General features: G+C 61.4%; 1 protein-coding gene across 1 annotated transcript in view; it reads right to left on the bottom strand.

Annotated features, from left to right (window-relative positions):
• The window catches only part of LRSAM1 (leucine rich repeat and sterile alpha motif containing 1), a 34,067-nt gene continuing 7,957 nt past the window's right edge, over positions 1 to 26,110 (bottom strand). Inside the window, exons 6-25 of the mRNA XM_075906009.1 lie at positions 25,795 to 25,863; positions 22,932 to 23,016; positions 20,808 to 20,929; positions 20,398 to 20,488; positions 19,771 to 19,901; positions 17,958 to 17,987; positions 16,646 to 16,768; positions 16,153 to 16,292; positions 15,222 to 15,266; positions 14,335 to 14,405; positions 9,973 to 10,072; positions 8,959 to 9,046; positions 8,409 to 8,483; positions 6,882 to 6,962; positions 4,694 to 4,789; positions 4,108 to 4,206; positions 3,302 to 3,433; positions 2,867 to 2,948; positions 2,552 to 2,688; positions 1 to 2,036 (exon numbers count right to left, since the gene is read on the bottom strand). Coding sequence (XP_075762124.1) covers positions 1,911 to 2,036; positions 2,552 to 2,688; positions 2,867 to 2,948; positions 3,302 to 3,433; positions 4,108 to 4,206; positions 4,694 to 4,789; positions 6,882 to 6,962; positions 8,409 to 8,483; positions 8,959 to 9,046; positions 9,973 to 10,072; positions 14,335 to 14,405; positions 15,222 to 15,266; positions 16,153 to 16,292; positions 16,646 to 16,768; positions 17,958 to 17,987; positions 19,771 to 19,901; positions 20,398 to 20,488; positions 20,808 to 20,929; positions 22,932 to 23,016; positions 25,795 to 25,863 — 1,923 coding nt within the window. The 3' untranslated portion in view covers positions 1 to 1,910. The remainder of the gene's footprint in view (positions 2,037 to 2,551; positions 2,689 to 2,866; positions 2,949 to 3,301; positions 3,434 to 4,107; positions 4,207 to 4,693; positions 4,790 to 6,881; positions 6,963 to 8,408; positions 8,484 to 8,958; positions 9,047 to 9,972; positions 10,073 to 14,334; positions 14,406 to 15,221; positions 15,267 to 16,152; positions 16,293 to 16,645; positions 16,769 to 17,957; positions 17,988 to 19,770; positions 19,902 to 20,397; positions 20,489 to 20,807; positions 20,930 to 22,931; positions 23,017 to 25,794; positions 25,864 to 26,110) is intronic.

Here is a 26,110-nt window from a genome sequence, read left to right as displayed (position 1 = left end):
CCCCCCCCGCCCAGCTTGGGCACTGCAGGACAGAGGGGATGATGCCACAGGAAGTACCAGCTGGTGCTGCACCCATGGCAGGGAGGAAGGGCCTAATCCGGCCCCCCCCTCCCCGGAGGCTGTGGGCATGAGGGGGACTCAGCCACCCACAGGAGCAGGACCCTGGGTTTGGGGCAAGTGGGGGTGAGACCCCCCGTGTGGCCTCTGCCCCAGTGCGAGCTGAGTTAGTTCAGGCAGCTGCGCCAAGCCCTTGCTGGGCCGGGCCCCCTGCTGTGCTGAGACAAAGCCCCTGGCCCCCCTGCCATGGCCTTTCAGCCCAGCCCCCAGACCAGGGAGCCTGCTGCGCCCCAGGCCACGGCAGCACCTCACCCTGGGCTTCCCCCGGCTCCAGGGCCCAGCCAGAGGAGCACGGCAGCACCCCCCTTCCAGAGCTCAGAGGGACCTGCCTGGTGCTGCTCTGCCTGCCCCGCCCCCCGGGTCCCACGGCCTGCCCCGGACACAGTGCCACTGCCCCGCAGAGCCCTGCCCCCTACGTCCCACGGCCTGCCCCGGACACAGTGCCACTGGCCCGCAGAGCCCTGCCCCCTACGTCCCACGGCCTGCCCTGGCCGCAAGGCGCGGGGAGGGAGGTGAGCCTCCCCCACCCCACACCTGGGGAGCTGGGCTGCGCTGCTGCCCCATTGCTGGCTTGAACCTCAGCCCACAGAGGGAGAAGGGCCCTGACAGGTTGGGAGAAACACGAGGAAACATCGACCAGCACAGAGCAGCTGGGCAAGGCCCAAGGGACGAGAGCGGCTGGTTCCGCTTGTAAGTCAAGGTCTAGAGAGCTGGGACTTATTAATTAACACGGAGAAGTAATTAACCAAATGACTTGCCCCTATGCAAAGCAGCCAGCAGTTCCATTGGCTACAGCCCCGCTCTCCCCGGCCCAGGAAAGCGGAGCTGTCGCTCAGAGAGGCCGGTTTCTGTTCAGCCAGGACCCGGCAGGGCTGGGCCCATGGCCCCACGATTCTAGCCTGGCCACCTGGGCCCCATTCGGCAGCTGCAAAGTCTCCAGCCACCCTGCCAATGGATGCTGCTTGCTTTGTCCCTCCCCAGCCCGGTGACAGGCGGGGCCCTGCCGCTCCATCTCTGCCCTGCTACCCCCCCCCGCCCTGCGGAGCAGCCCCCCTGCCCTGCTACGCCCCCCCCCGCCCTGCGGAGCAGCCCCCCTGCCCTGCTACGCCCCCCCCCCCGCCCTGCGGAGCAGCCCCCCTGCCCTGCTACGCCCCCCCCCGCCCTGCGGAGCAGCCATTCACCTTCAGAACTAGCCCTGGGGTGAGACCACGGATCCTAGCGGACACAGTCCCGTGTGCTGGGCCCTGCACTGGGAGCTGGGTTAGCGTGTGTGTGGAGAGGGGGGGGGGTCAGCTGCTACAGGCCAGGCCCCGCTGGTGCAGGAGTGGGAGGGCTAGGGGCCATGTGTGTGTGTGGGGGGGGGGGGTTGCAGAGAATCACACGGCTGCTGCCAAATGCTTGGCCTCTCCAGCAACAGCTCCCCAGGGCCACGCAGCAGGGAGGCACCCAGGGCCCCATGAAAGCTACTGGGGAGCCAGGGAACACTGCAGGGAGGTCATGTCACTGAAGGCAAATAAATACGCGGGGGGGGGGGGGGTGGCTTGCCGTCCCGGGCGACGTGGCGCGCCCAGAGCGAGGGAGGCAGAAATCCGCAGGGGCCGGGCCCAGCAGCCCCACATGCACAGCGCCCGGCGGCTCCAGGAGTGTCGGACATTCCGCCTCCGCGTCGCCCCGGCCAGGAGGGGACGTGCACACGCCCGTCGTGCCCCACGCAGCCTGGCGGCCCCGGGGCAGGGCCGCGGAGATGAGCGCATCGGATGGGACGTCCAGCAGGCCCCGGCGCCCCGCCCCCGCTAGCTGCTGTGGAAGATGCGGACGCGCTGCACGATGTCTTTGCGGCACAGGGGGCAGATGCGCAGGAGCTCGCAGCACGTCAGGCAGCAGCACACGTGGCCGCAGGTCAGGAAGATCATTTGGGCCTGCAGGAAGGGGGCAGAGTGGCGGTGGGGGTCATACTGCTCCTGCCCCAGCCCTCTGGCAAAGCCTGGGGCACAGTCACCGCCAGGCCTGGCAGCAGCCTCCTGCCGCTCCAAGAGGGGAAACTGAGGCACGGCGCAGGGCTGTGATTTGCCCAAGCTCACCCAGAGAGTCCATGGCAGAGCTGAGCGCTCAGGCTGCCATGCCAGAGAGCTGGGCTTGGCCAGAGCCAGGCTGCGGGGCCAGGGCTGTGGCCACCCCGCCCAAGCTCCCCTCGTCCCGGCTTGCAAGTGTCCCTGGAAGGGAGCCCACAGGAGTCCCTGGTGCACCCCTCCCCCCCCGGTCAGGCTGCTGGGCTGCAGACACGAAGGGGACACGCCGGGCCCAGCCCGGAGGAGGCGTGTGCCCTGCAGGGAGAGGGGGGAGGCCCCTGCCCCAGGCTAGGCAGCTGACCCCCTGGGAGCTCCCTGCTGCCCACATTCCACCCGACAGCCCCTGCGCGGGCTCCAGGCCTCACCTCCCGCTCCATGCAGACCACGCACTCCGACTTCCTCGCCGGCTCCGGCTCCGGCTCCGGCTCCGGCTCGGGCGCAGAAGGGAGGGCTTCTCCCGCAGGCGCAGCAGGGCCCTCGTTCTCCGTGCTCTTCAGCAGCTCTGCAGGCAGCAGGAGAAAGCCTGAGCGCTGGCCCCAGCCCGGGCCAAGCAGCACCGCAGGGCCCTGCCGTCTGGGGGAGGCAGCGGCAGCCCGGTCTCCGAGCAGCGGGCGCTGCAGCGCCTCTTCGCCCACCCCGCCCGCAGCCCCAGGGTCCTTGTGGAGGGACGGCCATGGTACCTGGCATTGTCTGAGCCTCAGCCAGGGTCTCCTGGGCCCGCCGAAGGATGGCGCGCTGCAGGCCCGCCTCTGTGACGCCGACCTGCGGCACAAGGACAAGCCCGTTGGCCGAGGCGAGGGCCAAGGGCCCCATGCAGGAGGCAGCCGGCCTGGCCACGCGAGGCCTCCCAGTGTCACCGCTAGGCCGGGGCCCTGGAGCCCAGACAGCGGAGCCTGCACGGGCCAGCCAGAGCCCAGCGCGAGGGCCCAGGCAGCGGGGCACATTCCCTCCCGGCAGGTGCCGAAGGGGCTGGGTCCTGCGCAGCAGCAGCTGGCTGCTGAGGCTCCCCGGGAAGAGCCCCCAGGTGGCTGCACGAGGAACCCCCTCTGCCCCGCAGGCCCAGCCGTAGGCACAAAGCCCAGCAGGGCAGCGTCCACGGGCGCCTGCTGTCGCACCTTCTCCAGGTCGCTGAGGGTCATGGAGCCGAGCGTTTCCAGAGAGAGCCGGTGATGGGCAAAGAGGGGGATGTACTGCTCCGCCGCCAGCTCCCGCAGCAGGCTGATCAACGGCTTCTCCAAGCCCTCCTCCTGCAAGAGACCAGGCCGGGGGCAGAGGAACAGGCCAAATCTCTGCTTGGTTCGAAGCCCCCCACTGGCGTTTCCTCCCCCGCGAGGCTGGGTCCCTGGCAGCCCGGAAGCAGCGTTTGCGCCCTGCAGTTTTCCATGCTGCCCCCACGTCCCCAGGCGTCCGGCCAGGCTCTGTGTGGCAGAGCCGGGCGGGCGGGTGGCACGCGGCCACTGCTGACCTCGGGGCCAGGCCCGCAGCCCGGGAACCGCGCCCGCCCGCGCAGGACGTGGGGCCGAGACGGCAGGAGATTTGGGAGCTGAATGAAGCTGCCTGAGCTGGCGCTTGGCTCAGACCAAGTCTGTTCTAAAAGCGGCAGCCAGCGTGGTCACAAGGAGCCGAGCTATGGACTCAGGCCCGACCCTCTGGCGCATGGCGCCCCCCCCCCCCCCACTGGCTTGCGGCAGACTCCAGAAAGAGCATTTCCGCCTGGACTGGGGATTTGGGCAGGGCGCCGAGCAGCTGGGACACTGCCGCGGCCAGGACGGCCCGGGGCGAGCAGATCCGCAGGGACACTGCTAACGAACCGCTCTCCAGCCCAGCGCGTGGGCAGGGCGAAGGAAAGGGCTTGTCCCCAGCTAAGACTGGGCAGCACCTAGGCCCATGGGCCCCACCCCAGGGCGATCCCAGCACGGACCTGCAGTTTCAGGGAGAGGGGTTTCTGGTTCAGCAGGCGCTGATACTGGATCAGCCAGTAGTTCTCCTGCTTCGTTTCGCTTTTCGCCTCCATCTCCAGCTGCAAGGCAAAGAAGGCGACTTAGCCGCCGGGGCTCGGGGAGTTGGAAGGACGGAGAACGGGGAAGCACCCCGCCCCTCCCCACTGCCACCGAGTGCTGGGACTGGGCGGTCAGACCCAGCCGGCCTCCTGGGGCCGGCCCTGCTTTGATCCTCCCTCCCTGCCCTGTGCCCTGCGGGGTCTCCGTCTCCGCTGCCCCACCCTGCAGCCCCCTTGTGGCATGGGCCGGGCTCCCGCGGGGAGGGGCTGCCAGCGGCCATGGCTCGACGACAGGCCCTGGACACGGCCCAGCGCCCCCAGGTCCGCTCCTCTCCCGCCTCCCAGCAGCCATGGCGAGGCGCCCTCCTCCGCCAGGCCCAGAGCGCTCCCCAGCGACTAGCAAGGGGCCCACGGACATCGCGGCCCCCTTCTCGGCCCCCTTCCTCCCCACAGCCAGGCTCGCGGCGGCTGCAGGCTGCGTGAGCCAGGAACAAGCCGCCCCACACACCAGGAGTTGCTGCAGCTCCTCTTCCCTTTGCTTCTTCTCCTTGAGCAGCTGCTGCAGCATGTAGCTCAGGGCTCGGCGCTGCTCTGCGATCGCCTCCTGCAAGCAAGCACAGCCGCCCTGTCTCCACAGCACACGGGCGGCTCGGACCCCAGCCGCCCCCGCCACCCGTGGGCAGAGCCTGGCGGCCCCGGCTCGGAGCTGCGTCCACTGACCCTCTCCCGGCCGAGCAGATGCCCGATCTCTGCTGGGGCCGGGGGCCATGGGAGCCAGTGGCGGCAGCGCCCCCTCCTCAGCAAACCGCCCTGCACTGGCCATTACCCCGGCGGCCTCCCCCTGCTCCATCTCCTCGCCTGCACACGGCCAGGGCGAGCGCCGCAGCCTGCGGTCCCAGCTGGGGGGCCTAGGCACAGCGCCTCTGTGGGCCCTGGCAGCGGCCTGTGGCGTTGGGTGGGGCTGTCTGGCCTGGGGCTGGGGGAGGATGCTACAGCCGAGCAGTCACCCTTGGAAACCAGCGGCCTGGAGCGGCACAAGACGCCGCGGCACACGCCAAGCCCAGCGCCTCTTGCTGGCCACGCAGGCCGGTGCCGCTCGCTGGATCTGGACATTTACGTGCTCGCTCCAGTGACGCTTCCGGCCCCGCGGGCCAGGGAGAATGCGGTCGGGGGGCTCGGCTCTTCTGCGCTGGCTGCAATGAGTCGCCTCCGCCGGGGGGAGGGGCCTGCCAAGTGCTCCCGGACTCACTCTGTCTCCACGGGAGTGCTGGGCCTGGGCCCCCTTTCTGGTGCTGCTCTCGCCGGGGGCTCTCCCCCTGGCCCAGAACTGGCTGGCCCTGCCTGGAACTGCTCACGTCTTTGCTCCCTTCAGGAGACAGGTGCAGGCCCCTGTTGGGGGCACAGAACCCGCAGGAGAAACCCAGGTGGAAACATCCCTCTGTGAGCAGCCAGCCCCCCGGGCTGTCCCCCTCCAAGTCACAGGGCGCAGGGCAGTGCCGGGGACAGCTCTGGAGGCCCTGCTCAGCAGCAGCAGCGCAGGGAATCCCGCCCGGGGCTGCTCTCCTTGGCCCTCTCTCGGGTTCCCCCGGCGCAAGCCCCACGCGTGCCCAGCGCTTCCTCTTCACGGCGGACCACGTTCCCAGGCAGCACCGGCTCGGGGTGGCCGCCGGGGCTGGGGTGCGACCGCAGGGCCCTGCATGCCGCTCGCCGGCTACCCTGGGGGCTGTGGCCTGCACAGACTGCAGCTCGCAGCTGTTGGAAGGGTGCTCAGGCCGGGCGCCGGGACCTGGCGGCTCTGCAGGCTGCCCCGCTTCACCCATCAGGAGCCTTGCTTGGACTGAGGTGGGTCTGGCTGCCCCCACTCTGGGCACTGACCCTGCATTAAGGGTTCAAGACAAGGCACGGAACTGCCCACTCCCGGGAACGCAGCTCCCACATCTAGCTCCGAAGCCCTCAGTGTCTCTGGCACCTCCCTGCCATCCCGGGCACCGCCCCGACTGCCTGAGCGCAGTCCCAGGCAGCTCGCAGCGCCGTGATCCGGGTACCCATGGACGCGCCTCGCTCTCAACAGCCTCCCTGCCCCAGGGACAGTTCCTGGGCTGGGGTAGGATCCAGCACTTGCAACCACCCGCCGGGACCACACGCTGCCGGCTGCACGACACTAACTCCGGTCCTTTGCCACAGACCCCCGACTTCCTGGGCCAGGGATGGGGGGTAAGTCGCACCGGGAGACAACTCCTGCGAAGCACGTGACTGAAAAGCAGCCCTCCAGCCGGATGAAAGGGCCTCGGGGCGGGAGGCTGCCGGGCGCAGGGGTTGCTGTCATGGCCTTGGCATGGCGCAGAAAGGAAAAGGAGGGATGGGTGGTCAGCACAGACTTACACACATTACAATGAAGGCGGAACAAAGCGAGGACTCATGAGATGCTTGGCAGATGGGTGGTTCCAGGAGAGCCCTCGCCCCCCGCAGCTCCCGCCCTCCCAGCGAGCCAAGGACCCAGCTTCGCAAAGGGAGAGGACTCGAGCGCTTCGAGAGCAGCGGCGCGTTGGCAGGAAGCAGGACGGGGTCTGGGGAACATCCCCTGCTCACTAAGCATGAAGCCACCTAGAAACTGCAAAGAGCCCAGGAGGAGCAGAGCCTGAGACCCCCGAGCAAAGCTACCAGGCCAAGGGGGGCAGCTTTGGAGCCCTACATACCTGCAGTGCCTCTGTGTCCAGTTCTTGCCTCTTTAACTCCAGCTGTGTCAGCTGCAGTAACTCTCTTTCTATTAACTTAATCTAGACAGAAGATGAAACAGGTTTTTACTGACATTGAACGACTTGCACTCAGCTGCCGTAGCGCTGGCCCGGGCGGCACAGCTGCCTTGGGGAACGGGGCTGGGCGGCCTTTTGAAAGCCTGTCCTCTCCTGTCCGTCAGCCAGCTGCTCACACTGGGGCTCGTGCCTGGCGCTAAGCGGGCGAACTGCCTCCCGCCCGCCTGCACACGAAGGCGCTTGATGTGCCTGTCTCGGGCGGGGCAGCGTCTAGCCAGGGGCCTGGACGTCCTCTGCAGTCAGCCAGGTCAGTGAAGCCTCTCCGCCCGCAGGGACAGGGGCACACGCTCACTGTGGCGGCCCAGCTCCTCGAGGGCAGGGCCACCTTTCTGGTTCACCTCTGAGACCCGCACACCTAGGGGGTCGCTGTTCCACGGAGCGGCACTCAGGCCACTGACAGCGAGAGAGAACAAGGGAGCTCTGCGGCCGAAGCCAGGAGCCAGCCGGCTTTATAGCTGGCACTGTAGCGGCTCCTCCGCTAGGCCCCAGAGGTCCCAGGTTCAAATCCACCCGGTGGCAGTTACACATGCAACGCTCGGCTGCTGCGATACAAACAGATGCTCTTCCTGATGGGGAAACTAAGGCACGGCAGCAAAGTGACTCGTCTGAAGTCCCCCAGCAAGTAAGCAGCAAAGCCACGAAGAGCTTATGTGGCCTGTTGCCCAGCCCTGTGCTCCAGCTACTGCCAGACATCCCACACCCAGCCAGGAAGACACCCCGCTGGGCGTGCAGCATGCCGATGTGGGGAAGGGGAGCGATGCGTTCAGTAGAGGGGCCAGACATGTCCCCAGGTTGGCAAATCAAGGGTAAGCAGACGGATCAACCACACGTTCTTGTTGCTGGCAAGCAAGGTGAGAGAGAGTCCAAGCAAAACGCACACCTGGGCGACCCACTCCCGGCCAGGGCACCTGCAAAGGGGGCAGTCCAGGGGCTTCCCACAAGCTGCAAAGACCGGCCCTGTCCTACCCCAGCAGAGCTCTCAGCCCCTCTCTGGAGCGCGCCACCGAGACTCTGGCCAGGCCCTGTGATCAGAGGGGCATCCCCTCGCCAGCTGCCCAGGGCTCGGACACCCCACGTGCTTCCTCACCAACAACACGGCGCTCACCCAGCAGGCTGGCAACAACGCGGGGCAGCGCGCTCAAGCTGCAGTGTGCAAGGCTGATGGTGGGGATGGAGATGCAATGGATTCGCATGGAGACAGCAGCCCCAGCTCCCTCTGGCTCACCACAGGGCCGGCGCAGCATTGCCCTCTCGGCCATTCTCTCGCCCTGCCGCGTCCTCCGTTTCCCCTGGGCCTCCCTGCCACAGTGCTACGCTGCCCCACAGGAACCAAGGCGCTTGGGTTTCCTCGGGCCCTGCTCTGCAGCGGCGGAACCTCTGGCTGGCTCTGCTCTGCCTCTGCCGACTCACCTGGTTCCTGATCTGCCGGTGCAAGAGATCCTTCTTCACCTGCAGGGCTTCGAAGGCTGCTTTCTGCATTTCTTGCTGCAAAACAGACGGCATCCTGCTGAGCGCAGGCACGGGCCCAGCCACCTCACCGCACTGGAATGGCCTGATCACACACCCTCCCCCGCTCTCCCCACAATCCCAAGAGGCAACTCGCAGTTGCCGCGTTTTACACCTGGTAAACTGAGGCACTGGGCAATTCAGGCCAGATGTGAAACCTGGGGCCTGATTTTCCAAATGCTCATCTCAATCTGCACCTCAGAAAGTGCAGCCCACAGCATCTGGCCTGGGGATGCAGAGTTGGTTGCCTTGGAAACACTGGCCTGCGACGCGCTCTGGGTCCCCAAGTCAGGCCTGCCTGTCTCTGAGCTCCACCGCCTGCCTCCTGTGGGCTCTCTGGGCAGAGAACTAGGCACTAAATAGCTGCAGCCAACTCACCAGAGCTGTGGAGTCTTGCCATGCCTCTGCGCCCCTCCCCCAGCAAGGTGCACTTCCTGGCCCTGACCCAGCCTACCTCCTGCAGGATCTGACTTGTGGCTTTGTACTGATCCAGCTGCTGCCACGCCAGGATCTGTTGGAACTTCTGATCCATCTCTGCCAGGCTGCAAGAGACACATCGCCGGGGTTACTGCCGGCCGCAGGCTACAGTGCAAGGGAGAGACCAGCTGGCCCAGAGCGAATCTGGGAACAGGACAGCTGATTACCGAGCACGGGTGCATGGCCAGCTCGCCAGGGAGCTCTGACTGTCAGTGAAACCAAGGCAGATGCACAACTGACTGGCACAGCTGCAGCGAGTGACTCCCGCCCGCCAGCTCACAGAGCAGTGGAGTGGGGACCACACGCCTGGCTGGAATGTGGGGCTGTACTCCGAGAGGGCGCTGTGCATGCGTAACTGCCACCGGGGGATCTGAACCTGGGACGTCTGGAGCTCAGTGCAGGAGCCTCTACAGCTTGAGCGAGAAGCCAGCTGGCTCCCAGCTTCGGCCGTGGGGCTCCCTTGTTCTCCCGCTGCCAGTGGTCTAAGAGCCGCTCCAGGGGGCAGTGACCCGCCTAGGGGTGTGGGTTCCACACCGACAGCCCAATACAGTCACTTCCCTTTGTCCTGCCCGACTGACCAGGTCTCTCAGTGACCTTCCCTCCCGGCGGTCACAGAACTGACTGCAGAGCAACGAGAGATCTGCTCTGGCTGCTTCGCGGGCCAAGCGCCACGTCGGATTCGTTTCCCCTCCTCACCGTGCCCCGTGCGGCCTGGAAGGCCCCAAAGAGCCTGCGTGACTGCACCAGGCAGAAGCGAAAGAGACCAACCCGACCCTACAGGAAAGGACGGGTGCAACGTAAGATGCGAAATCGACCGAGCCAGGCCTTCGCCGTTCTTTCCCATCTCACGACCCCAGGGCACCGGGCTCACTCATGCTGACACCAAGTGTCCTGTGTCGGTGGCCCCCTCCCGCAGTCAGTGCGGCCGTGTGCGGAGAGACGGGTTGTGCGACTGTGCAGGGAAGGGTTCTAGAGCAGGGCTCGCAGGTACCTGGAGCAGGCCTGGCTGACGAGGTCTTGCCGACGACATTCATAGGTCATTTGGATGAGCTTGTTCTTGTAGCTCTCAGCCAGCATCTGTTGCATGGCAGCTGGGACACACAGAGGAGCCATCAGCACCAGAAGCAGTTAACTCTGTGTCCAGGAGGATTCCTGCTCCCGGCTCAGCCACAAGAGCTGCTAATATTGGGGTCCTCTCTCCAATTTCTAGCCCACCCCTGTCTCCGGGGCAAGCCGTCCAGAGAGGAAAGCCAGCCACCTGCCCACTCCCAATGGGCACCCGCGAATCCGGGCTCCAGCCCACAGAGTCTGCTCTGCACGGACAACAGGCTCTCAGCCTCTGCAGTGCCCCGCCCCAGCTCCAGCCCCCCAGCGCCCGGTGGCAGGAGCAGAGTCGCTGCCTCGTGCACCCTGACAGGCTACAGGTCTGACCCCCGCTGCAGCCAGGGCCTCCACCAGCTGCTGAAAGAGAGAGAAGGGTGAAAACGTCCCCTCACTAAGTCACTGCTGGGGGGATGAAATACCCACAACAGGGGCCAAGGCAGCTTCCGCACAGATACTTGTCCCAGCAGGGCATGTGCTTGGTCCTGCACACAAGTTTTCGCCCAACAGCGAATGCCGGCGTGGGTAAGACAACCATCCCCACGTACTGAGCATGTGCCCTGGCAGTGCAGGTGAGATGTGCGTCCCCGTGGAACGAGCGCACGCCGGCAGTGCAGGTGAGATGTGCGTCCCCGTGGAACGAGCGCACGCTGGCAGTGCAGGTGAGATGTGCGTCCCCGTGGAACGAGTGCACGCCGGCAGCGCAGGTGAGATGTGCGTCCCCGTGGAACGAGCACACACGCCGGCAGCGCAGGTGAAATCATAGAATCATAGAATACTAGAACTGGAAGGGACCTCGAGAGTCATCGAGTCCAGTCCCATGCCCCCATGGCAGGACCCAGTTCTGCCTAGACCATCCCTGATAGACACTTATCTAACCTACTCTTAAATATCTCCACAGATGGAGATTCCACAACCTCCCTGGGCAACTTATTCCAGTGTTTGACCACCCTGACAGTTGGGAACTTTTTCCTAATGTCCAACCTAAACCTCCCTTGCTGCAGTTTAAGCCCATGGCTTCTTGTTCTATCCTCAGAGGCCAAGGGGAACAAGTTTTCTCCCTCCTCCTTGTGACACCCTTTTAGATTCCTGAAAACTGCTATCACGTCCCCTCTCAGTCTGCTCTTTTCCAAACTAAACAAACCCAATTCCTTCAGTCTTCCCTCACAGCTAATGTTCTCTAGGCCTTTAATCATTCTTATGGCTCTTCTCTGGACCTTCCCCAGTTTCTCCACATCTTTCTTGAAATGCGGTGCCCAGAACTGGACACAATCCTCCCACTGAGGCCTAACCAGCGCAGAGTAGAGCGGAAGAATGACTTCTCATGTCTTGCTCACAATACACCTGTTAATGCATCCTAGAATCACGATGGCTTTTTTTGCAACAGTGTCACACCATTGACATATTTAGCTTGTGGTCCACTATAACCTCTAAACTCCTTCCTAGACAGTCGCTTCCCATTCTCTATGTGTGAAACTGATTGTTCCTTCCTAAGTGGAGCACTTTACATTTGTCCTTATTAAACTTAATCCTGTTTACCTCAGACCATTTCTCCAATTTGTCCAGGTCATTTTGAATTATGACCCTGTCCTCCAGAGCAGTTGCAACCTCTCCCCGCTTGGTATCATCTGTAAACTTAATAAGCGTTCTTTCTATGTCAATATCTAAATCGTGGATGAAGATATTGAACAGAGCCGGTCCCAAAACAGACCCCTGTGGAACTCCACTTGTTATGCCTTTCCAGCAGGATTGTGAACCGTAAGTAACTACTCTCTGAGTACGGTTATCCAGCCAGTTATGCACCCACCTAATAGTAGCCCCATCTAAGTTGTATTTGCCTAGTTTATTGATAAGAATATCATGCGAGACCGTATCAAACGCCTTCCTCAAGTCTAGGTATACCACATCCACCGCTTCTCCCTTATCCACAAGACTCATTATCCTATCAAAGAAAGCTATCAGATTGGTTTGACATGATTTGTTCTTTACAAATCCATGTTGGCTGTTCCCTATCACCTTGCCACCTTCCAAGTGTTTGCAGATGATTTCCTTAATTACCTGCTCCATTATCTTTCCTGGCACAGAAGTTTAACTGACTGGTCTGTAGTTTCCTGTGTTGTTTTTATTTCCCTTTTTATAGACAGGCACTAGATTTACCCTTTTCCAATCTTCTGGAATCTCTCCTGTCTCCCATGATTTGCCAAAGATGATAGCTAGAGGCTCAGATACCTCCTCTATCAGCTCCTTGAGTATTCTAGGATGCATTTCATCAGGTCCTGGTGACTTACAGACATCTAACTTTTCTAAGTGATTTTTAACTTGTTCTTTTTTTATTTTATCTTCTAAACCTCCCCCCTTCCCACCAGCATTCGCTATGTCAGGCATTCCTTCATCAGACTTCTCTGTGAAGACCGAAACAAAGAAGTCATTAAGCATCTCTGCCATTTCCAAACTTCACGTTACTGTTTCTCCCTCCTCACTGAGCAGTGGGCCTACCCTGTCCTTAGTCTTCCTCTGGCTTCTAATATGTTTATAGAATGTCTTCTTGTTTCCCTTTATGCCTGTAGCTAGTTTGAGCTTGTTTTGTGCCTTTGCCTTTCTAATCTTGCCCCTGCATTCCCGTGCTGTTTGCCTATATTCATGCTTTGTAATTTGTCCTACTTTCCATTTTTATAGGACTCCTTTTTTATTCTTAGAAGATGCAAGATCTCTTGGTTGATCCAAGGCGGTCTTTTGCCATATTTTCTATCTTTCCTACACAGTGGAATAGCTTACTTTTGGGCCCTTAACAATGTCCCTTTGAAAAACTGCCAACTCTCTTCAGTTGTTTTTCCCCTCAGTCTTGCTTCCCATGGGACCTTACCTACCAGCTCTCTGAGCTTACCAAAATCTGCCTTCCTGAAATCCGTTGCCTCTATTTTGCTGTTCTCCCTTCTACTATACCTTAGAATCGTGAACTCTATGATTTCATGATCACTTTCACCCAAGCTGCCTCCCACTTTCAAATTCTCAACCCGTTCCTCCCTATTTGTTAAAATCAAATCTAGAGCAGCCTCCCCCCAGTAGCTTTTTCAACCTTCTGAAATAAAAAGTTGTCTCCAATGCCGTACAAGAAATTATTGGATAGTCTGTGCCCCGCTGTGTTAGTTTCCCAACATGTATCTGGATAGTTGAAGTCCCCCATCACCACCAAATCCTGCGCTTTGGATGATTTTGTTAGTTGTTTAAAAAAAGCCTCATCTGCTTCTTCCAGCTGGGTAGGTGGCCTGTAGTAGACTCCTAGCATGACATCACCCTTGTTTATTACCCTTTAGCCTAATCCAGAGACTCTCAACACGTCCGTCTCCTACGTCCATCTCCACCTCAGTCCAAGTGTGTACTTTTTTAAGATATAAGGCAACACCTCCTCCCTTTTTCCCCACCTGCCCTTCCTGAGTAAGTTGTACTCTTCTATAGCAACATTCCAATCGTGTATTATCCCACCAAGTCTCTGGGATGCCAACGATGTCATAGTTGTATTTATTTATTAGCACTTCCAGTTCTTCCTGCTTATTCCCCATGCTTCTTGCATTTGTATATAGGCATCTAAGATCCTGATTTGATCTTGCCTCCCAGTTCTGCCTTGTCCCTCCTTTCTCTTTGCTACTATAGCCCACGCTCCCTCCCCTTTCCGACCCAACCAGGGCTCCATGTTCTCCACGTACCCGTGGGCTTTGGTCACCTGTGTCCCCGCCTAACAAGCGCACGCCGGTAGTGCAGGTGAGATATGCCTCCCGGTGAAATAAGCGTGTATGCTGGCAGTGACAGTGAAATGCCCATGTAACGAGTGTGTGCGCCCGACAGTGCAGGTGAGACGTGCATCCCTGTGTAACGAGCGTGCACACCGGGCTGCTTTCCAAACCTCAGATCAGTCTCTTCCCTGGGTCCAGGCAGCACCTCTGAACCCCACAGTGCCAGGGTACAGTACTGGCCCATGGCACCACTTACGCTGTGAGCCCTGCCTTGTTCACTAGGCTGGCTGCCGCCTGTAGTGGCTTGAATGTACAAAGCACTAGGTGTGCGCTGGGGACCGATCCCATGGGAGTGGTCAGAGGGGGATGGATCAGGGACCTGGTGCTGACTACATGCCTGCTCGCAAACTGCAACAGGGAGGGGGGGTGTAGCCTGGAGCCCCTTCCTCCAGTGGAGGACAGGCCCCTCTCAGCCCCCCACGCCCCACATGACCACCTCAGCCCCCTTCCCTTGGACTTACAGGCCACTTCCCTTCTGCGGAGCTGCTCCGTCTCCTCCTGCGTTATTGCCATCAGCTGGTCCATCCTCATTCTAGGAAAAACGCAGGTCCACTCAGCCCCTGCTTCCTCCCAGCCAGCCAGCCAGCCACAGCTGGGCGTGGACGGCTGAGGTTCCAGCCGGGATCCAACCCTGAGTGAGGGGCCAAGAGGAGGCCTGCAGAGAACTCCAGCCACAGCAGGGCTGGCCGGCCCCCCCAGGGAGTAAGAAATAAATGAGACAAGAGAACTTTATGACCCCTCTAGTCCTCTCCCTACCTGGTAGCCCCCCTTCTGCTTCCTGTTCTTGGGTCCCTCCCCCTCCCCTGCCCAGGGCCCTGCCTCACCACGCACATCAATGGCGCTGCATGGACAAGGGCGGGGCTGATCAACGGCCCTGCGGCGCCTTGGGTCCTGAGAGGAGACGCCCTGAACCGCACATTAGGGCTGCAGGAGACTGCGGGCACCACCTCTTTGTGGGGGAGAGGAGAGGTCCGGTGCCCCCCTGGAGTTAGACTGGACCAAACAGAGGCCATCTAGCTGGGTGCCCGGGCTCTGCCAGCACCAGAGCCTCCGAGGGGGGCGCAGACAGGGGATACCCTGCCCCACACTAGGTCTCATCCTGACCCTGCATAGCGAGGCACCATTTCCTCTCCCCTCAGCATCGCCCACGGCCCGCTGGGTCCCTGGCCAGCAGCCACACCATGTATGCGAAGGGCAGAGCTGGTGCTTCGCCAGGAACCAGGCCGAGATCCAGCAAACTCATGGCACACAGGCCCCGCCAGGCACCTCCCTGCTCCCAAAGCTGGGCTCCGAGGCCTGGCCTAGGGGTGAAGGATCCCCCCTGGCTGGCCCTAGGCAAGGCACTCACCTCTCGTTCTCCAGGGATTTCAACATTTCAGAGTTTTGCTTCTGCCTAGAGAGAGAAAACAGAAGGTTTTCACTGCAGCGCAGCCCCCCTTCTCTCCAGGTCACATGCTGCTACCCCCACCCACCGCATGGCCACTCTCCCTGCTAGAGCTGCAGCTGGGGTAGAGAGAGGAGCAGCCTGGGGGGGAAAGGCCAGGGGCTGGGGCCACTGCCTCTAGGCGGCTCTTCCCCCCCGACCTCCGAGGCCCCCCAAGACGAGCACAGAGGAGCAGAGCAGGGTTCCTGCCTGGCGCCCATCTGCCCAGGGCGTGGGTACGGCGCTGGACCGGCGGGACGCTGCTAAAGGGGGATGTGCTGGGAATTCTGGGCTAAACATTTAGGATTTGCAAAATGTTTTGGGCCACCCTGGCTACACAGGGGCGACGTGCTGCCCCCCAGTGGCTGGCCCCAGGGACAACAGCCGCCTGCAGCCGGGTCGCACCTTGCAGATCTGAGTTCAGCTTTGGGCCAGCAGCGCATTGCGCCTCTGAAAACCTCGCTGACGCCAGAGAAGACACAGGACTGGGCAGAGAGCCCCAAGTTCAGCTCCCCCTCTACTGGGCCCAAGGCGGCTCGCTGGGTTCCAGGCCAGTGACACTACGGGCAGATACGGCACAGCGGGGGATCACCAGGAAGCGCGGACAAGGCCTCGGGCACGCTGGCTAGTTTCACCCACGGGCTGAGGGCAGAAGGTGCCTGCCGTTAAGGATTCACAGCACGGAGGGGGGCTCCAGCTTCCGCCCTGCCCCCCACGGCATTCCAGGGGTTCACCTCACTGCGAGGCCATCTCCGTGCTGCTTCGGGAGTCTGACTGTGGGAAGAGCTCAGAGGTCAGGCAAAATGGGACCCAGAGGGGCAGAGCTGATGGCCAGGCACCCGGAGAGGAGGCCCACCTCTGATTCTCCTCCAGCAGCCTCTGGATTCGGCTGGCAATGCCCTGCTCTGTTTGCTTCAGCTGCTCCAGCAGCTTCAGATGCTCGCTCTCCAGGTCCTGCTGGTGCTTTGTCAGACCCTTCTCCAGCCTCACCTGCTCCTGTGGCCGAGGGAAAAGGGAAACAAGAGGGGAGGAATGGCAGTGCCCAGCCGGGCCTTGCCCTCAGCCCAGGAGACCCGCCAAGGGGATTCCACGAGGGCGGACAAGGAGCCGGCCCAGCGCTTTCACCCACTGACACTGCTAGGCCGCGTCTCGCCCAGCGCAGGCTGCGCAGGCCTGTCCCCGAGAGACCCTCCGGAGGAGAAACTGGGAATCCAAATGGCAGAGCTGAGGGGACGCTGTCAGTGCTGCTCTGGGTGGGGCCCACAGGAAATGCCTCTTCTGAAAGGGCGCAGAGGGACAAGGGGCGAAGGGCAGCCCTGGCCAAGTGCAGGCCTCAGGCCCTGACGAACCTTCTTCACCGTCTGCAGAATCTCCTCCTTCTGGCTGCTGCTCTGCTGCACGAGCTGAGCGTGCTCCCTCTGCCCCACGTCCAGGCGGCGCTCAAACTCCAGCTTCTCTAGCATCTTCTCTTCCTGCCAGAGGAACAAGACGCAGAGTGGGGGCCGGGCTCAGCAGCCTGCAGGCTGTCCCGTGCCAACCCGGGCCCAGGCCGAACAGAACAGAACCCCCGCAGTGGGACCCCAATGGGACGCCCAGGCAAAACCAGCCAGGCAGCTGCAGAGCTCACCTAGGAAAACCCAGCGAGTCCCACACAGGAACCCAGACAGCGTCAGGAGGAAACTGGTTCCAGCTGCCATGGAATCAGCGTTTCAGCATGGCCAGGAAGCCATTTCACCTCAGCGAGCGCCCCTCTTCCCAGGCAAGGGAAACCCTGAACGCCAGTGGAGAAACCACCAGCCACAGAGCGAGTGGATCAGAACCCGGTCTGAGCGGAGGGACAGAGGGAGCGGCTGTCAGAGCTCAGCAGTGCTGACAACACTCCTGGAGCCGGCCTAGCAGCGCGCGCAGGCGCAAGAAAGAAAAGCCTCAGAGAAAGCTCATGATCCCATCTGCAGGTGGTGTTAGTCTCTGAGGTCCTGCCAGGCTATTGGCTGCTTTTAAAGTTTTTGCAGGAAATAAAGTGAGATTTCCCAGGGAAAAATGCAGCCGTCGATGCCTCAGGGGAGAGAATCCCAGAGCCGGCGCCTCCAGGAGCAGTCCCAGCCAGAGGAGAGGCAGTGCCAGGCCAACACATCAGCATTCGGCTCGCAGCAAAGACCCTGGACATTTCAGCTGCATGGGCAAAGGAGCAGAGCAGCAGCCTGCTGCAGGACTGGCTTGGAGGCACAGCTGTCTGGGGGTGGGGGGCAGGAACAGCAGCTGCCATGGGGCAGGACTGAGGTACCTCAGCAGAATGGGGCCGAGGGAGGGAGTAGCAGGGGGCTGCAGGTCACAGCTGTGCGTGGGTCTGGCCAAGGACTCCAACTCCCCAGGCTCAGCGAGTAGGCGAGAGCAGAAGAAAGGGCCCAGAGGAGCCAGAGCAGAACACATAACCAGGCCCCACAGCCGAGCCGTGTCCAAATAGCCCCTGGCTGCCCAAACGCCCTGACTCGACAGGACCACAACGGGGCAGGCCGGGCAGTCCCTGCCTCTGGCACGCGGGGCAGGGGCACAGCGCTCCGGGTTCCCAGGCATTCGGGGCTGGTTTGCTCAGCCGGCAGAGAGACGCGAGCACACTCAGAGCGCCCAGAAAAGGCCCCCGTGGGGGGCGGGTGTCCTCACCTTCCTCCTCTCGTAATCGGAGAATTTGTTCTGGAAAGGAAGCGCAGTCGTTAGGAGAGAGGTATTCACTGCGGGGGCTGCGCTCGCTAGGCCGCGCTGTCCCTCGCAGCGGTGGAACTGAGAACCCCCCCGCACGCGACGCCAGTGACACCAAGTATGGGCAGCACCGTGCCGGCAGGAGCTCCCACCTCGCTGGAGCTGGAGTCGTTACAGAGCGGCTGCGCCCCTGCACGCTCTCTAGTGTAGACACGGCCCGGCCTACGCCACAGCCAGATTCCCAGAGCTCCAGTGATCCACACGTGCCGGCCCGAGCCCCGGGCCAGATGCAGCTGGGCTGGAGGCAGAAAGCTCCTGCCGCCTGGGGATGTGGGTATTCGGAGAGAAAGCCCCTTCCAGCACTGGAGGAGGCTTTTGCTCTAGCACAGCACAGCGACCGCACCCTGCTGTGCGCACAGACGTGGCCTGACAGCCTGCTAACGGGACAGCCGGATTAGAGAGGAAACGGCCCGGCCACGGCCACGGCGCCGGTCTGAGAGCTCGCCGCCCAGCACGGCCACACGGGGGGAGCGCCCCCCGCTCAGCCGGGTGCTGCTGAGATTCACAACCTGCTGGAAAGCTGCTCCAGCTGGGGCCACTGAGGTTCAGACCAGGCTGTAACAGGTGCCTCAGCTCCCTCCACCAGACCCTGGTGTAAGTCCAGAGTAACTCCCTGGCTGTGAGTGGAGACTCGTCAGACGCTGCCCCACTCCATGGAGAGGTGGCAGGGGCTGCGAACACGCAGAGCTCCCATCTCTACACCGGAGATAAGGAGGCGCCCCCCTGGCTATGAGCCTGGCAACCCAAGGGGGTAGCACCAAGCTCCCCGTGCCCAGTCTGCAGCCTGCTCGCCGGTCACTTTCAGGTTCTGCCCTGGAGACGTTGGGGTTGCAGGCGGCGTCGGGGAAACCCAAATCCAATCCAATCTCTTCATTCATTGCACAAAACCGGGGGGAGGCGGCTCTGCAGCTGCCTGCTTCCCTGCAGGAGATTCCCCACTAAGCTCGGAGGGCACCTGTAACTGGAAGGGGATCTAGCCCCACCCAAATAGCTGATGCTGGCCCAAGGAGAAAGCTCTTCCGCAGGCAGCCCTGCACCCTGCTTGCCCTATACGGGTAGGGATCTGGGTCCTGCGTTTGCTGCCTTGGGGCCCACCTGGAGCCAGTGCAACTAGGAGCCATGGAAGGGTCTGAGATGTCAGAGACGGACACCGATGGGCCAGGTTCTGCTCGGTGTAGATCTGCTGCCCACGCGCAGTAACCCTGGATTTACACAGCGCTGGCCAAGTGCAATTAGGTGCACTGGCCTCTGAGGACAAGCAAGCAGCAGGGCAGGCTGGTTTGCCCAGAGCACCGGGGAGGATGAGACAGGACAGCGTGCGGGAGACGGGCTCTGCGTTGAGTCTCCCTCATCGGTAGCTCATCGGGATCAACCCAAGACCTCCGCGGGGCTCCCCTCTAAGGCCCAACCTCCGGACGGCCCGGAGCCCCGGTGCATCCCGTTTGCGTCCCGCCTCCTGGCTTGCAAGATGCTGACCTGAGATGAACACGGCGCAGGCAAACGTGGGCCTGATCCGTACCACACGCGCTATGCTTCCTGGGCAGCGGGGCGGGGCTGCGGTCCAGGGCTCGGATAGGTGGGCGGGTACGAGGGTGCTGCACAGACTCACTCTGTTCAGCCAGGGGAGGGGAGGGGAGGCGCACGGCCGTCGGCAGGCGGGAGGTGCTGAGAGGTGCAAAGCGCTGTGCTCTGTGCTGCATGCAGCCGGGAGCCTCACCTGCCACTGGCTCTCCTCCTGCATGTACCTATGCACGCTCCTCTCGGCACCATCCACGGACGTTTCGCCCCCATCCCGCTCCAGCACGGGGAGCAGGTACTGAGAGGGGGGGCAGTACTGGACCCCAGACTCTGCGAGACACCAGACACACGGATGTGGGTGAGAGCCGGCCCAGGGAGGCCCTGCTTGCAGTCGGGGTCTCCCCCTCCCCCGGCAGAGGGCCAGAAGTGGGGCTGGCAGTGGCAGGCTCCGAAGGAAGCGCTAGGCTGGCTTCTCATCTCGGCCTCCAGCAGCGGGCCGGGCGGAGCACTGGTGCCCTTCTCCGGAGGGACAAACAAATCTTCCTTCTGGTGCACTTGGAGTCCCCAGACCCACTTCCACGGGGCAGCCTGGGGGGTTTCTCCCAGCAACGCTGCGGTTCTGGCCCACCCTGAGCGCTCGTCTTGCAGGAGCTTGGAGGGAGGGTTGTGGGGGAAGGGCGCAGCTCAGGGGGGCTGAGTGGGACAGGGAACAAGCTTCCAGCGTCGCTCGGAGAACCGTGCCAGCTGGGGCTGCCTGGGAGAGACCCGCCTGGAGCGCTGGGCCGGACCGGATTGGGGCTTAGCCGGGGCTGCTCCCCTTGCTTACCCTGGCACAGGAACCGCTGGACAGACTCGGTGCCAGCACTGCAAACAGCGCTCGGCGGGTACGTCATGGACGAAGCATCCAGGGTCAGAGCCTCCAAAAGAGAGAGCACAGAGCGCCAGCGTTCATCCCCACCCAGCAAACCAGGCCCGCAGCAGCAGGAGAGGGGAGCATCCTGGAGAGCTCCCTGCCGGACTTTCTCCGCACCCCATTAGATCCGCCCGGCAGCCCGCGCTCACAGGCACCGTGCGTGGAGGGTGCCACTCTGCAGAGAAAACCGGCCCCATCTGCACAGGGAGGGTGTCCCCCAGCTCCACCGGGGACAAGTAACTGAGTCACCACAGCAGGGGGTCCGCACTGCTCCCGGGCCTGGGGCGGGCGCCTGGTGCTGCCGGCGCATAGGGGCTGCATACCTCCAGCGTGCGGATGTGGGCCAGCGCCCGGGGCAATTCCCGCAGCAGGTTCTCACTGATGTCGAGCGTGCGCAAGCTGCGCAGCCCAGCCAGGGTAGCAGGCAGCTCCTTCAGCTTATTACCTGGGGAGAAAGGGGACGCCAATTAGTGCACCCCCGAGCCACGCTCCAGAGAACCCACCCCTCTGAACTGCAAGCCCCAGCCTCAGCTGCCAGCTACCTCGCTACTGGCCAGAGAGCGTACTGTGCACCCCATCGCCTGGCCTGCGGGACGTACCTGTGCTGGGCAGCTTGCAGAAACGGGGCTCAAAGCAGCCCAAGGAGGCTGGCCAAAAGACAGGAGAGGCTGGGGCACAGGGCTGTGGACAGCCACCAAAACTTGCCCAGAGCCACGGGGGAGGCGAGAAGTTAGCCCTTCCGAGCAGCTAACCTGCTGCTCTCGGATCCCGAGGGGTGACCCGCCAGCTGCCAGTTCTTAGTCTCTGAGCTCGCAGGACCTCTTGGTTCCAGCCCGGTTATTGAAGCGCGCGCCGTGCACGCTCTCTGGCCGGGCCAGTGCTCTGTGATGTGCCTTAGCTGGCCGTCGGGGCCTATCCCGCATGCCCGGCCTGAGACTCACCGGCTCAGCTATTCCAAGCACTCCATGGTGGGGGAAGGGGGCAGATCAGTCCCACTGACTCTCCTGCCGCAGCCGCGCTCACTGAGACACAGAGTCTGGGGATGCCTCGGGGGGCACGTCTCAGCACCCTGACCCCCGCCTGAGGGGACAGCTCCACTGCTAGCACGGCAGCCTGAGTCAGTGACCCCCGGGCTGGCGTGCTGCTGTGGGGGTGCAGTGCAGATGTACCCGAAGAGGCTCCACACCGGGCTGGAACGTCTCCGCCCCACTGCAAAGACGTGGGATGGGAGGGTAGGACACGGACTATGCAGCTAAGGGAGAGAGGGCAGAGCTTCAGCTCAACACAGCTAGTCCTGCGCTCCCTCACCCTCCCGTGCCTAGCAGCCTGCCTCACACTGCTCCCCTTACCAGCCTTCTCCCGGCTCTGCTAAGCCCCTGCGGCTCTGGGGGACGGCTGGCCCTCTGGATCCCAAAGACGACAGGCCTGGAGGGCTATCTGGCTGGGCCTATCTTAGAGCCCGGCTAGCGCAGGCTGCTAGCGCACACCTGCCGCTGCCCCCCTCCTTGTGGCGCGCTACACAGCGTCAGAGACAGGTTTTCAGAGAGCTCTATGGCTACACCCCTCACTCGTCTCTCAGCAGCGTCTAGCTCTTCCCACGCCCCCAACACCATCATCACAACCCAACTAAAACGGGGCATTTCAACAGCACAGATCTACTGCTTCCGGGCCCTCTACCAGCCTAGTCGAAAAGCGCACTGACCTATGCCTGGAGCAGCGCAGGGGGTTTCATAGGAGACCAGGGACAAGAGGCACATCCCCCTGCCTAAGAAACAATCCCAGCACTCAGACATTTCAATCCTCTCCTGCTTGCCTGACTCCCCCGGCAGGCTCCTGTTCCCACGGCGCTACACACTACCAAACATGCTACTCAGCAGAGAAGAGTTTGTGCAAAGGAAACTCCCAAGCACAAACTTAGTAAACAAAGCGCTAGGTGCTAATGGGCTCTGTACAAGGGACAAGCCCACCAAATCTAGGAAATGACTAGTCCAGGTGGCAAACAGCACATGTGAAGGACACCGCCCCCGACAGATCAACAGTCCCCCACCCAGCACACCCTCCCCTGCCCTCCAGCAGGCAAAGTCGCCATGCACAGACACAGATGCAGACTGCCCCTCTCCTCCCTCCCCTCTTTGCTTGGGAGAGTCAAGGGCCGTGTAAACTAAAGCAGAGTGCCCAAAGGGCAGCCTTAGGGCGAAATACAGACCCGGGAGGTCGAATACACAGCTGTCCTAGAACGGCTGGCCTGAGCCGGCACAGGACTGTGATCCTGAAATGCTGGACAGCTTGAACAAACAATAGCGTTTGCTCATCTAAGGAGGGAGACACCAGAAGGAATTCTAGGTGTGAACGTGCCATGTGGCTTTTAAACACAGCAGTTACATGCAGACTGGCATGGCTTGCAGGCTGCTGCAGCACTGGTCTCTGGGTGCCCAGCCTTGCCATACCTTTCACATTGAGGGTCTGGAGCTGGGAGAGGTCCCCTACTGACCGCGGCAGAGCTTTTAAGAGATTTCTTTCAACGTTTAGGACCTAGGGTGTTAAGAGAGAGAAGATATTCAGGCGATTTGTTCTGTAACCCTTGGAACCACTGCCTGTCTGTGCTGTGCCAGGGTGCCCAGGAGCGCGAGGGGCTCGGAACTGCTCGAGCCAGTCACTCAGGGACGCTGACCAGAGGGCAGAGCACCCTCTTGGCCTCGCTGGGAAAAGCTCCGACGGATTTGTCGGTGGACGGTCCCTCCAGCATTGGAGCGGTGCAGTTACGTCCGTGTGACTCAAGCTGGTCGGAAGCATGTGGAATATTCACACCCTGGAGCGCCATACGTTTTGCTGACACATGACGCAGGCTGTCGTGTAGACATGGCCTGAGTGTCTGGCTCTGCTCTAGCTTCAGGAGCAAGATCCAGAGCGTAGCCAGTTTCTCAGAACAACGATGATTCCCCTTCACTGGTGAAAACAGAACACGGAGCCGAGTCCGGGGCAGCACGTAGGAAACAGCCGGGCCTGCTGCTGTGGCCCAGTGCCCAGCTTTTCCCTTTGCTTGCACAGAAAAACCAGCCAGCCTGAAGTCACACACAAGGCACGATTAACACGCTGGCAACCTGGGGGGTCAGCCAGCCACGAAGATGATCAGGCGGCTGCTATTTACTGATGCATTGGCCGAGGAGTAACCCATAGCTGTCCAGGGCTACTCTTGGGGGAATTCTCTGCTAGCTGCTCTGGCTTCGGAGCAGCTCCTGGTAAGTGAGAGCTGGAACAGCAGCACTTCTGAGGCAGAAATGTATTTTCTGTGGGAACGGGGGGGACCCTGCAGGGCACGGGACTTCTGTGTGTGCACAGTAGTGTGGAATTCTCTCCGGAGCGGCAGGGTCAAGGGCAGATGCAGTCCATTTTTGTGTCAAGGTCCAAATTTCTTGGCCAAGGTTATGGTCAAGATCCAGACTCGACACCACAAGTGCCCTTGTTCAACCAGCAGATACAGGGCTGTGTAATACACCTGGGCTTACTGCTTATCTTCTTAATTCAATTCTGGTTGGCTTCCCCCTATTCCCAGGGCAGGGAGCCAGGGCCTGGCTCTGAGGCCCTGTGCGGGGGCAGGGCGCCAGGCTGAGAGAGGCCTGGCAGCCCCTCTTACCTGGTGGGCTGAGTGACCCAGCTTCCCCCAAACCTGCCAATAGCCAGCCAGCTCCCTGCCCAGAGGGACTCCCACTGCCCCGCCCCCGCCACTCCTGGATGCCGGGGGGCTGCTCCATATGGCTTCAGCCCTGCTTGGCCTCCACTCATTTGACCTGCACAGTCCCCTGAAATGGGTCTGGACCTGGCCTATGGTCGCCTACTGACTACCTTGGTCTAGGTGCGTTTCCCAATTTGATTTGGCCACAGAACCCTTTTAAACTTGGAAGAATCGTGCGGAACCCCTAATAACAATCTTATCTACAGGGCTGAAAAGGCAGACCACAAACAAGTAAGGCTAATAATAAACAAATGCTAAACGAGGTCATGAGCTCATTCAGTTTAATTGCACATATTTCAAAACACAAATCACATTTAATGTGTACAAAAAATAAAGTTCAAAAACTAACATGCATCAAATGCGACTGGAATGGAATTTTCTCGCGGAACCCAGGGTTCTGCAGAGCACCACTTGGGAAACCCTGCTCTAGGGGCATGATCAGAATTCAGTGGCTTGGTTTATTCATATTTGATCTGGCATCTCTCAATATGGAACTAAGTTCACCTACACATCAGCCAGTAACCTGCAGGAGGGCCAGTCTAAAACCATCAGTCCTGGCGCAGTCTGTCTCGGGAGACACTGCAACCATTATTCCCTGCCTGAGACTTCTGCGGGAGCTCAGTGCTCACTAGGGGAGACCCCCGCCAGAACATGGAGCAAAGTCCCACCTCCTCCGACTGGCAGATGCTGATTTCCCTCTTCTCCAGATGTAACGTCTTTCCTAGCCTCTGTTGCTAGAGCACCGCCTCCCGACAGACGGGCAGAGCAACCGCCCAATCAGTGCACGCTGCTGAGCTCTCCGCTCATTTGGTCCCATCACGGTCCAATCCCGCCCCAGCCGGGGAGCCCATCTCCCTCCTCCACGACACACAGCTCCCCAGTCTACGGAACAGGGCTCCCAAGGTCCCTGCAGAAGGCAGGACTCTCGCAGGACACGTGCCCCTCCATACAACGTACAACGTGCACATACTTTAAGCCTTTTAATGCTCTTCCTCATTTCTCAGGAGACAGGGGCCCTGTGCTGCAGCAGGTCCCAGCACGGAATGTCCGGTAACTTCCTAGAGCAAGAGGGAGTCATGAACTCCAATGCAAGTCTGCTCTTCCTCCAGCGGTGGCAGGATGTGCTTTAGTCTTTAAAGTGCTACATTGTCCTGCATTTTGCTAGAGTTACAACAGGCACACCGGGACCGTCGCTCTCCACACAGTCGGTCCACAGACGCTGCAGGACCTGAGTACTCCAGAAGGCGACAGGGCTGGAAACTCCAGCCTCCCTCTGCCTCTGGCACACGTGTGGTGGCCAGCTGGTTTGCCAGTCCTGCCCTAGCCTGAGGCCAGTGAGAGCAGAGTGCTGTTAAACTCCCCCCAGGAATGCAAAGCACCTGCCACGCCCCGTCCTGCCATGTTTCACTGCCATTAACCTGGCCCCTGGGGACGTCGAGAGAGTGACAAGGACCCGAGCCACTGAGGACTATTAGTTACAATACCGATTAGCTGTTTAACGGCAATAAAGCCCAATCATGCTGTGCTAAAGAGGCTCTTAAAGCAGACACCCAGAACTCAACCTCCAAACCCCGTACCTGGAGATATGTCAGCTGCCCAATATCCTCAGGAAGCCATGCCAGCTGGTTGTCATGGAGATCCAAAACCTAGGACAGGAGGAGATTCCGATATAAAGCAGGCTCGCGGCGAGGTGCCCCAACTGGGCACAGGAGGAGAGGAGTTACCCCGCAGGGAAAGTCACTGCCAGGCTGCAACCTGGTACTTCTAAAAACATCAGGTATCCAACTCCTATTGCCTCCCCGGGGAGTCGGGCACCTGTCTCCTGTCAGTGGTCCAGAGGCCCCATGTCCAGCAAAGGCAGGACACGTCGTAATTGGCTCCAGCTTGGCCAAG

Source organism: Pelodiscus sinensis, chromosome 22 (genome assembly GCF_049634645.1).
Source record: "Pelodiscus sinensis isolate JC-2024 chromosome 22, ASM4963464v1, whole genome shotgun sequence".
NCBI classification, from domain to species: domain Eukaryota; kingdom Metazoa; phylum Chordata; order Testudines; family Trionychidae; genus Pelodiscus; species Pelodiscus sinensis.
This window is presented reverse-complemented; position numbering and strand designations above follow the sequence as displayed.